Raw genomic sequence first — 12,500 nt, forward strand, 5'->3', positions numbered from 1 at the left:
CAGTGGACATGTATGAAATTAATATCCTTTTCATAAAAGGAAGTCATGTTTTGGTTTAAACCCCATAACATGTTGATTTATGACAAACAATTTGAAAATTAATCAGATTTAAATGATAATTACAAAATATCATCACAAGGATGACAATGTTATCACTGAATGTGCTCCAGACTAATATGATGTCGTCCAAAGCTGGATGATATAAATATCAGCTTCTGCAGCAGATTCATATTTTACTCCGTTTGAGTCTCTGAATAATATCGAGCTGTTTCTGTTTATAAAAGCCTGATAGATCAAATATGATATCCAGCCAAAACACATGCAAACTTTTATATTATACATATATATATATATATATATATATATATATATATATATATATATATATATATATATATAGAGAGAGAGAGAGAGAGAGAGAGAGAGAGAGAGAGAGAGAGAGAGAGAGAGAGAGATGTCAGGGGTTTCACGCGTGCGGTGGGTTGAACCGCGTCATCACCGACCGACCGAATTACCTGAGTAATTAAGTTACTATGACAACGGCCTTGAGGGCGGGGGGGGGGGGGCGACAGGTGAGAGTCTAATTGAACTACAGGACTAATTAAAAGAAAAAAGCACAGCAGCTGCTGCGGACTGTCGAACACACAAACAGCAGCAGCTTCAGGTGTTTTACAGTTAAACCCGATTATAGATCACCAGCGGATCCGGTTCAGCCGGTTCGTCCGCGCGTGCACGGGCGAGTCTCCGCGAGGACAAGTTCAGTTATCACACCCCACACACAAGGCCGCCTCAAAAGTGCCTCTCAATGCGCGTTTCTCCGTTAAAACCAAGTATTACCCAAAGGCCACTCGGGTTATTATTCCGCGCGCGGACTCACCTGTCAGGTAAAAGCCGCTCGTCAAACACCGAATGAATGAATGAAAGAAAGAAAGAAAATGACAGCGAAGCGTCTCTAATGACAGCACGGAGGTCGTCTGACAGAAACGGGAGCAGAATATGTCCGACACGTCACACGGGAGTTACCGAGCAGCCGTGACGTGTGCGTCCTCTCGTGACCCCGGCGGGGAAGCGGCGATAAGAATCCGTGAAATAAAACCAATGAACGCAGGCAGAGCGAAAGCCGGTGAAAGGAGGAAAACGCCGTTGAAATCGCGTGTGGAATAGCTGTTGCGCGCTGTACGGAAGAGAGGCGCTTTACCTGAGCCGGTGTCACCTGAGTTTCCCCCGCCGTGTCCCACCTGACCGCGCGCTCGCGCACTTCCTCAATGTGACGCGTCCGCGCGCACGGATCCGGTCTCCGGTAGCGGCTGGTCTCTCTATCCGGTGTCTTTCCGCCGGTTCTGACCCGCTCCTGACGGACTCCGGCGACTCCTCCTTAAACCTGCAACCAGGAAGCGGCTTGTCCTACTTCCAGCGGCCGCGGGTGATTGGCTCTGCGGGCGGCGGAGGGCCGCTGGGGGGGGTCGGACTCTGCGCGCGCGCGCCCGTGCGCTGATGAGGGTGGGCATGAGTGGACCGACCGCGGCCGCTGATCACATTTAACGCGCTTCTTCCGTTTTCATGTTGAACGCGCATTTCCACTTCTGCTTCTGAAAATGAGTCAAGTGACAAACTCTGAATTTGCATGTCAAATATAGCGAGAACACACACGGATGTAAATGATAGAGCTCTGTATTCACACTAAACTCAGGAGCGACTCTGACGTGCAATATCACGCACAGTGTTAATACTGAAAGTGCTGCTGCTGTGTGTGTGTGTGTGTGTGTGATGGTGCTATCATACATTATCTGTCATTTAATACAAGTTTGGCTCGTGCACGAGCAGGAGGAGCGCCTGATGATGATACAAACACAGGCTGAAGAAAGAGCAGATGCATGAGAAATGAAGGAGTGTGTCAGGATGAGGTTAAGGTTTAACAGCTCACTCACACACTCATATTCACTGACTTCCGCTTTGATGTGGTTCCGTGTGTGTGTGTGTGTGTGTGTGTGTGAGTGAAGCAATGAAAGGATTACAGCGGCAACATCCACATCAGCCAGAATTGAGACATGTGTGGTCACACACCTTCACATCTCCACACAGGTGTGGCAGAGGCTCTCTCCTTTACCTTTTGTCCATATAAATTCAGCATCTGCTGCAAATTCATATTTGTGCTCAGTTTTCCCTCCATGTTGTCACCTGATGCATCAGATGCAGGTGTGTTGGAGTCTCTCTGAGCTGGTCCTGGATCAGCACATCCTCCGTGTCTCTCCATCAGGTGTGTGCACATATGCTGTGGTCTGATCTGATCTCAGCTCTACAACTGCTTCACGCTCGGATCATTCCTGTTCATGTGTTTCTGATGACGCTGATCTAGCACTCAAGCTGTCAGTAAATGAGCTGGGAGCTCCATCTACTGGATATTATCGGACACAGACGTCCACAAACTCTTTTCAGCTGACCTCATTTGAGCTGAAATATCGACTTATATTTCAGTAATTTATCAACACATTCGCAGGTTCACGGTTAATCTTCCCATGATGCACAGTACAGCAAACACTTTTTGTTTTGACAATCTTAATGATCATACATTTTTATAATTTATCTAAAGCCATTTTGATTACTCGCTTTTCAGCAGCCCAGGAAGCCCACTTTGGGAAACCCTGGACTGATTGTAATATTTACATTCGCACATTTATCCGAAGTGACTTTCGGTGCATTCAAGGAGTAAAGTTGACGATCAATCCGTGATTCCTCAAACTCAACACCAGTACAGTTACAGTAGACTGAGAATATGAACTGTTTAGTCATGTTGTCCAAACCTAGCATCAAACCCTGGGACGACATCAATGGATCCATCTCAAACCCTTTCTGTCGTTTGGTTAGAAAGATCCAGAAACTAGATAAAGGCCTTCACTAGCAGCACAAAGAGAAAACCGGTGGAAATGATCTAAGTACATTTAGTTATACAGTAAATAATGCACATATCTGTACATAAATCTTCTGTTCCAGATGTATACCACATTATTATTATTATTGAAATGTTCTTTCTGCTGTATATGTATGCATGTTTGTACCAAGGGCTCATTAAAGCACAACACATTCCTTGTGTTTGCACACACTTAGTGAATAAAGTGTATTCTGATGCTGAAATTCTTCATGCATACAGTTTTTAGCTGAAGCTGTTTTCCCCAAACATATTTGGAACCTGTAATCTAAAAACAACATGAACACTATATGAAATCCCACAATGCAAAGCGTGTGATCTTCAGTTTCCTGTGTGAAGAGAGCAATATCAATCTAGATTTTTTTAACATGACGTTCATTCAAATATAATCCTTCTGTCCTCATTTACTCTCCCTCGTGTGACTCCAAACCTCCATGACCTTCTTTCTTCTGTGGAACAGATGCTTCAGTGTAAACGTACCATTAATAGCTGAAGACAGAGGAGAGCTACAACAGTAAGCTGCTCTGCTAGAGATACAACCTTTACTGTCCTCCGATTCTCTCACGAGCTACAAATGCTATGCTTCGTAGAGATAAACGGCTGCTGCTGCGGGCCTCACTGATCATCAACACTGTTATGAGAGAACAGAGCTAACAGCCACCAGCCCTGATGAGATGCAGCTGTGCAGCACCACACGCACACCATCACAGCTACAGAAACACACACACACACACACACACACACACACACACACACACACACACACACACACACACACACACACACACACACACCATATGGAAGCATATGGGTAGCATTATTCAATTTGGCATGTAATATTCAAAATGACAATGCAATGTGTAAAATGGCAATGCATTTCTGTATTTACATTTACATTTTCCAATACAGTTGTGCAACGTTTGGTGCAAAATGAAAATTAAATTACATAATTTTCATTTGCCATTTCATACACCAGTTTTAATATGTAAAATGAATACTAATTTTAACGCTTTATAAGTTGCAAAATGAAAATGAAAATGTATTACAGAAATGATAAGATATGTATAACATGTTCAAGCAAAAACTGTGGCAAAATGATCATTTAAATGCTATTTTTCTTAAATGCATTAACACTCACAGTCAAGACACTTACGATTGCATTTTCATTCAGTGTCCCGCAATGAATGTAGCAAAATTCAATGTGCGCATTGAAAATGCATTCCGAGCTGCTTTCATCTGAAACTACACTCACTGTTAATTAGCATAATATTTGAATCAGATGTAGCTGGGCACATAATTCGTGCTGCTGCGACCTGCAAATTATTTATAGGTTGCACTATTGTATGAATATTGTCCCACTGATAAAAACAGTGCAAATAGTTCTCTCTCTTTGGATAAAATTGAAGTGGAAATAAAAATCAATAATAGACTGAACAGTTCCATGTCTGTAACATTTACCACTCTCATATTTTAAGTCATAAGGCACTAGGTATGTGTGTGTGACATTAATAAATAATTGTAAAAATTAATATAGTTACATTTCTGAAATAAAAATAGTAAAATTAGCTCTGTGCTGCTCAGTGCTCCTGTAGCCTACCCCAGAGCGCCCTCTCGTGGCTTTAGAAGGTAATGTTTTTTCTTGGTTCTGAATAAATGCGACTTATATATGTTTTTTTCCTCGTCATGACGTATTTTTGGACTGATGCAACTTATACCGAAAAATACGGGTAACATTATTATTATTATTTATTATGAGAGTAATTGACACAGACTAGAACTTTAATGTTTCACCAATTTCAGCTCAGATCTTCAGACTCGTCTGACTCGTGTTGCTGTATAAGTATAACTGGCCAGACTTACCTTCCCAAAAAATCCTATTTAATTTTATTTAATAAATTTAACTATATTTATTTCCACTTCACTGTTATCCAATGAGACAGAACTATTTGCACTGTTTTTATCAGTGGGACAATATTTATACAATACAGTATACAACCTAGAAATAATTTAACGGGGTCTCTTGCAGGTCGTAGCAGCACGAATTATGTGCCCAGCTACATCTGATTCAAATATTATGCTAATTAACAGTGAGTGTAGTTTCAGACATTACAGTGCTTCACTCGCACTGACTCTTATTCTGTCTGAAAAAATGAAAAGACCGAGCTGCAGCTGGAGCGATTCGACCAATCAGATGAAAGCAGCGTTTCAGCTCCGCCCACAAGTGCGAATGAAATATTGAAGCCATAAACCGAAATGATAAAAAATACACGGGCCAACGGTCTTGTCCATGTTCTCTCACTTGAATCCTCTTCTTGAGATTTGAGTCTCTGACCTATTGCAAGCCCCGCCTTGTTCACGCAGTGATTGACATGGCGCGAGGGGGCGGACACGTGATCGGCTCGGAATGCATTTTCAATGTGCACATTGAATTTTGCTACATTCATTGCGGGACACTGAATGAAAATGCAATCGTAAGTGTCTTGACTGTGAGTGTTAATACATTTAAGAAAAATAGCATTTAAATGATCATTTTGCCACAGTTTTTGCTTGAACATGTTATACATATCTAATCATTTCTGTAATACATTTTCATTTTAATTTTGCAACTTATAAAGCGTTAAAATTAGTATTCATTTTACATATTAAAACTGGTGTATGAAATGCCAAATGAAAATTATGTAATTTAATTTTCATTTTGCACCAAACGTTGCACAACTGTATTGGAAAATGTAAATGTAAATACAGAAATGCATTGTCATTTTACATATTGCATTCCAAATTGAATAATGCTACCCATATGCTTCCATACACACACACACACACACACACACACACACACACACACACACACACACACTTACAGAAACACACACACACACACACACACACACTCATCTACAGAAGTGTGTGTGTGTGTGTGTGTGTGTGTGTGTGTTTGTGTGTGAGTGTTTGCATGTTTGAGTGTGTGTGTGTGTGGTCAGTCATGTTCACACGTGTGTTCAGGTCATGTTCATGTGTGTGTGAGATGTTGTGTTTCTGTAGATGAGTGTGTGTGTGTGTAGATGATTGTGTGTGTGTTGTGTGTGTGTGTGTGTTAATAAACAGACACAGAAAACTGATTCTAAATTCAGTTTAATCTGATTTGGCACAAATCATTTTTCACGTTCATCATTATTTCTCTAAAGGCCAGTTCACACTGCAGTGACAGATGACCGAGTACAGTACGTCACTTCTCAGACAGTGTAAGACCCAACAGATGCATTTCAACATGTTCAAGCAGTTAAACCAGCGCTGACCACTGACGGAGTAACACACTGATCCCGCCAGACCTGACTAAAGTGTGTGTTGTGTTTTATCAGTGTCTGTCAGTGCAGTGACGTGGCCTTCATATGTGACCCTGGACCACAAACCCAGTCTTAAGAGTCTTTTTTAATTTATTTATTGAGATTTATACAACATCTTAAAGCTGAATAAATAATCTTTCTATTGATGTATGTTTCGTTTGAAAATCTGGAATCTGAGGGTGCAAAAAAAATCGAAATATTGAGAAAATCGCCTTTAAAGTTGTCCACATGAAGTTCTTAGCAATACATATTACTAATGATAATACATTTTTGATATATTTACAGCAGGAAATTTACAAAATACGTTCATGGAACATGATCTTTACTTAATATCCAAATGATTTCAGGCATAAAAGTAAAATCCAGATAATTTTGACCCATACAATGTATTGTTGTCTATTGCTACAAATATACCCCAGCGACTTAAGACTGCTTTTGTGCTCCAGGGACACACGTGTCATTGTATTTATCATTATAGACTATTATTTCCTTTTTCTCAAAAGCTAAAGCTGTGAGAACAGATAAAAATAAACATTTGGTCCTTAAAATGTGCAATCTAGGCATCATGGTATTGGAGAGGAAATTAGACAATCTCACTATCATCACAAAACACCAAGGAACAGCACTGGGCACGACATGACAGATTCATACTGAGAGGTGTGTGTGTGTGTGTGTGTCACTGAAGGGAAGCAGCTACAGTACAAGAGCAAGAGAAAGATGAAAGCAGATCTGGTCCAGATGAAAGACCATGAAGCGGCGGATGTGTGCCGTGACACTAACGGACAGAGAGAGGCAGACACGCTCACGGAGGAACTAAAGCACTCGCTCGCTGTTCAGTGCAACACACAATCAAAACAAAACACTAGTTCAGTTACAGCAGAGTGAGAATATGAACGTTTAAGTCATATTGTCCAAAACTAACATCAAACACCTGAGACGACAAACTACTAATGGATTGCTTCTATTTTTTTATCAAAATAATGATATATATATTCTTTACAGTTCTTATTGTATTCTTTAAGTATTGTCACATCTCTGATGCTGGGAAGTCGTGGCCTAATGGTTAGAGAGTCGGACTCCCAATCGAAAGGTTGTGAGTTCGAGTCCCGGGCCGGCAGGAATTGTGGGTGGGGGGAGTGCATGTACAGTTCTCTCTCCACCTTCAATACCATGACTTAGGTGCCCTTGAGCAAGGCATTGAACCCCCAACTGCTCCCTGGGCGCTGCAGCATCCAAATTCTGAGTATGGGTCACCATACTTGGCTGAATGTCACTTCACTTTCACTAATTATTAGTTATATAATGGGCAAATGTTACACTTTGGTGATTTAAAAAGAGACGAGAGAGGAGAAGCTGGAAATCTAGAGTGATATTTTCAGATATTTAACGTCTAAATCAGTTTATGCAGACTCAGGTCGTGAGGTTTCTGAGCATGCTGACACTGGCATCAGTAAAATAACATTAAACCTGATTCAAACTGGAATGATTTAACCAAAAGCCTCACACATAAGGTCAACGCAAACATTTCGTGAGAGAATCCAAAAGCATTGAAATGTAATCTCATTTTGTTCCATCACTGTGTGTCTTTAGGGAATCCGCTTATATATTCTTGCATCAGTGGAAGCACCAAATGGAAACTCGCTATAGCAACAAAAGTTCTCCTTTCCTATGAGAATATAAAGCCAAAATCAATTTATACAAGAAATCCTGCTGCATGGTTTCATGGTTTGATTTCCCTAAACACGTCCTTTGGTAATTTTTCACTCACTTCTCAAGGCGGTGTGATTTAAAATTTGAATTTGAAAGATTTTGATTTGCGTACTGATCAGGTATTCACTGACTAACGGTCTGACAGAGAGAACAACAAAACACAAGTACACGAAACTGGTAAGAAGGATACAATTGTAGATTCTTTGTTTTTCAGGTAGAAATTAATTTTCTGCTTAACACACTATGTGCAATGCACCATTTATAGTTTACAGGCAGTGTACACTAAATTAAAGCAGATTTGCTGTGTCGAAACATCTTTCCGAACTCAAAATTTATTATTCCAGTATGGTGCCCAAGCAATTCCGTCATTCAAGCGAAGTCATTTGAAACTCAGGTTATGCTTTTATCGTCTCCAGATTGAGGGTGATCCGATCTGAAAATGCTGCTTGTGTTCTGGAGGTGGTTACATGGCTAAAACAGTTTTGATTTTATAAAACATTCTCTGATGTTCTGATGTTTTTTTATCTTTACAAGGCTGTGCAAATGCATCTTAAGGTGGTGGCAGTTTTGCAGTAACATTCCCTTTAAGACATATTTGGCAAGAATGTGCATCTATTCTGTGAAAGATAACTCATCAGATCTCTGTTGGGGGCTCTGTCGAAAGATCATGCTCATTCACTAGCACAGTGGTTCTTAACTCTGTTCCTGGATGCCCCCAAACAATGCACATTTTCAATCTCTCCTTTGTCTGATACACCCTTTTCGGGTCTTGGGGTTCTACTAAAGAGCTGATGACCTGAATCAGGTGTGAAACATGCAGAATGTGCAGTGTTGGAGGCTCCACGAACACGGTTGAGATCCATGTTTTGCTGGGGATCAACATGAATACGTTGTTTCACCAGTCAGCCCATTGCAATTCAAGATGGTCTTTTCAGCAGGACTACAAAAATATTCTACCTGACATTTCTAGATGACCTGGACAACACAGACACTGCAGTTCTACTTTTGAGCGAAATATGTTCTGCTCTTTTGTTTTTACCTTGATTAGTTGATTAGTCAGGGATGTTAAACCTTCCCGTGGTCAAGACTACAGACCACCACAGGGAGGCTTGAATGCAGACAGCATGCTCATGGAACCTGAACTGATACAGCTGACACGTTACATCTCATCTCCTGAACTCACCTCGGACAAAACAAGAGCCTCTGTCCAGTGCCCACCTACCTCCTCACATGCTAGCAGGATTTATTTTGTCTCTTTGTCTATGAATCTATCTGCATCTGAGGCAAGTCCTGCATTTTCTTTGCCTCTTTTGTTGAAGTGGAGGTGGTGGAGTTGGACTGGAGGACTGTAGATGAGGAGGCAGTGGAAGCAGGAATGGGAGATGGACTTAAGGGAGTGGACAGAACGTTTAAGGTCTGAGTATGGGTAGCAGCTGGCTTCTGTGGCTGTGAAGCAGTGGGAGATGGAGTTGATGAAGGAGAAGGTGATGATGCAGCAACAGCAGGGGCTTTAGCAGGTGTGGCTTGTGTTTGCGATTGGGTCAGAACAGGGGTTGACGGTTCACTTTGGGCTGGGGTATTGATGGGAGAGCTCTGAGTCTGTATGGCATTTGAGGTTTGGGTTTGACTGGAGACTGCAGAACAAGTCGAAGGAGAACCAAGAACCTGGACAGTAGCTGGCATCTGGTCAGCAGCATCTGAATGGCTCTGACCCATCATAGGTTTACTTGGAGTCTGGACGGGAAGCGGACTCTGAATGGAGGTTGAGGTCAGAGTTTGTGCAGCTGCTGGGATCTGGACGGGAGTTGGACACCATCCTTGGGATTGGGTTTGGATGGCCGCTGGTGTTCTAGATTGGGTGGGGGTCTGAATAGGAGTTTGAATAGGGGTTGGGGTTCGAGTTGGGGTGGGGGTTTGAGATGGAGTGATGGTGGGTGTTGAGTTGGTGGTGCAGGACAATGGGGATGGGGAAGGAGGTGTCTGAGAGGGTTTGGACCAGGAATTCTGAGCCAAAGAGGTGCCAGAAGATAAAGTTGGAGAGGTGGAGGTGGACTGAGAAGAAGGAGGGCATAGGTAAGGAGGAGGAGAGGTTGAAGAAGGAGTGCCTGGTTTGACTCGCTGGGTTTGTGGAACCACTAGACCAGAAGATGTGGCCAAAAGGGGTAAAGGAGGGTTGGTGGAACAAAGAGGGGTGTGTTTCGGGGAGGATGAAAAGGGGGCAAGGGGTGACGGGGCTGATTCCAGAGTTGACGTGAGTGGAGGTGTGTGTGCCAGCTGAGAGGGCCACAGCAGGGATGTGTTTGTTAGTCCCTGTGTGGCACCAGGCTGTGGCGAATTTGAGCTCAAAACACCTGCACTTCCTCCTCTAGCAAGTCCTAATGATGAAAGGAAGGGTGCTGGAAGCAGGTTTCCACCAGATGCTTTGCGATGGAGAGGCGGGTGAGGTTGCACACTCGCCCAGCTGCGGTGGGGGAGAGTCGGCTGGGAGGCGGAGAGCAGTCTGGCCTCCTGGGTAAGCCGACCAATCATGGGGAGGCCCTGGGTGCTGCCTCCTCCAACATGACGCAGCAAAGCCTCTTTGGCCCCCTGTGGAGCGGAGCCAACACTGCGCCCTTCAACGGACAGTGGGGCAACTGCTGAGGAGGGAGGCAGGACTTTTTGAACAGGTGATGCTGTGGGCTCCATGTGGAGGCGGAGACTGTGATGAAGCGCTCTTCCATGCTGCAGGGGGGCGGGCACTGACGACGCAGGCGTAGGAGTAGTTTTTGCAACTCCACCCGCTGAAGGAGCCACGGCCACGGTGGTCGGTCCCATAGTGGAGGGCGAGGGTGTAGGTGTTACAGAGGATGGGACTCCTCGGGGGGGCATCCCACCCATTACGCTTATGAGGGAGCTGAGTGACTGCCGAGGGGGTAGTATGGGTGGCCGGGGAGGAGAAAGCGGGCAGAATGAGGGTGATGGGGAGATGGAAATAGCGGAGGGAAGGAAGATGGCAGCTCCAAGGGCATGTTGTTGTTGTAGCTGCTGCTGCTGCTGCTGCATCAAAGCAATGGCCACACTGGTGGTGGCAGCGGCCGTCTGCAGGGGAGCGTGGACCAGCGGTGCCCAGATCACCGGATGGGGTCGGGGTGAGACCGTGCCTCCTGTGGAGCCTCGGGTGCCAGCTGCGATGTCCTGCATGGTCGGCATGCTATCATGCTTCACGATCTGCTGGACCAGAACACTGTCACAAGAACCCAGACCGGCTGCTCCTGCTCCTCCTCCGCGGCTCCCTCCACCCCGTCCCAAACTGCTGCCTGCTACAGATCCTCCCTGTGAGGTCTTGTGCAACAAAATCGAGTTCTTCTTACCTGTGAGAAAACGAAATTCAGAATAGGGTTAGGACAGTAAGGAAATAACTGAACATGGTTATTAATGTGGTCATCAAATTAACACAGACACAAAATTAAAGGAATATTTCAAGTCTCAATTATTTGCTCACGTCTCATAAGGACTCATGTTGTTATTTTCTAATTTTTTTCAGTTCCCATTCACTTTCTGTGTACCATAAAGATTTTGGATATGGGTTTGGAATGACATGAAGGTGAGTAAATTCATCTCTCTTGAACTACAAAAGTCGTAAAAGGAGCAGGAAGGTTTTACCGATGCGATCAAGTCTGTCCACCGCCACCGTCTCGAAGGCCCGTCTCATCATGGGATGCTCTTCCAGAACCTCATTGAAACTATCCACACTGAGGGAGTAAAGTCGACAGTATGTATCTGCTCGGACACTAGCTGTCCGCCTGCCACGAGTCAACAGACAGATCTCTGAGGGATGGAGAAAGACCACAAGGAGGTTAGAAAGGAATCTATAGGACAATACACCTGGTTTGGAGAGCTTACAACAAATATCTGACATCAACCACTTCACAATCAGCCTAAAAACTCACCTCCAAAATATGACCCATCGCTAAGCTTGGTCTCCTTGTTCCCACGTGTAAGTATGCTGACCCGTCCATGCTGGATGAAATACATTTTACGGCCAATGGTTCCCTCACGAATGATGAAGTCATGGGGCTGGAACACCTCAAACTTCAGCTTCGTTAGCACCGCTGTCACGAAGTTTGGGTCGGCGTTAGCGAAGAGAGGCATGTTAGCCACCAAGCTTCGGCAGTTGAAGCTAACAATTTCCTGTTAAGGTCACAGTACAAAAACATGCATTAATTAGCTGGTTAAAATTTGTAAAATGCAAAAACTCACTCTTACCTACTAGCACTTACTAACACAACAAATTTCATTAGATTCAAATACAAACTAAATTAGTCCTGCGATATCTGCTTGTGTCTGAAAACACAAAGAATATCAACCTAATGCATGAAAAGAGCTTAGAAGTCAACTTTAGGTAGTCATGAGTTTAGTGCAAACCTCCTTTAAGGGCTCGCTCAGCTCTCCCAGAATGTTATCCTCGTCAAACATCTTGCCCTGGTAGCGATGTTCATAATACTCGTGGATTTTCTGCCTGACATCTGCTGGTAGCTTAT

General features: G+C 43.6%; 2 protein-coding genes across 4 annotated transcripts in view; both read right to left on the minus strand.

Moving 5' to 3' along the window:
- zbtb7b (zinc finger and BTB domain containing 7B) overlaps positions 1-1,509 on the minus strand; it is a 27,768-nt gene extending 26,259 nt beyond the window's left edge. For 2 of the 3 annotated variants that reach the window (XM_059546966.1, XM_059546963.1), the window contains exon 1: positions 1,199-1,509. The gene's annotated coding sequence lies outside the window, so the exon portion shown is untranslated. Of the gene's footprint in view, positions 1-877; positions 1,026-1,198 lie in introns of those variants that run through there. The other variant, XM_059546965.1, reaches the window with a different exon arrangement.
- A 7,171-nt stretch (positions 1,510-8,680) lies between these two features.
- The window catches only part of LOC132134190 (potassium/sodium hyperpolarization-activated cyclic nucleotide-gated channel 3), a 9,178-nt gene continuing 5,358 nt past the window's right edge, over positions 8,681-12,500 (minus strand). Inside the window, exons 5-8 of the mRNA XM_059546980.1 lie at positions 12,385-12,500; positions 11,910-12,150; positions 11,623-11,787; positions 8,681-11,330 (exon numbers count right to left, since the gene is read on the minus strand). The exon at positions 12,385-12,500 is cut by the window's right edge and continues 31 nt beyond it. Of these exons, the coding sequence (XP_059402963.1) occupies positions 9,241-11,330; positions 11,623-11,787; positions 11,910-12,150; positions 12,385-12,500 (2,612 nt within the window). The 3' untranslated portion in view covers positions 8,681-9,240. The remainder of the gene's footprint in view (positions 11,331-11,622; positions 11,788-11,909; positions 12,151-12,384) is intronic.

This window comes from Carassius carassius, unplaced genomic scaffold (assembly GCF_963082965.1).
Source record: "Carassius carassius unplaced genomic scaffold, fCarCar2.1 SCAFFOLD_75, whole genome shotgun sequence".
Lineage (NCBI taxonomy): Eukaryota > Metazoa > Chordata > Actinopteri > Cypriniformes > Cyprinidae > Carassius > Carassius carassius.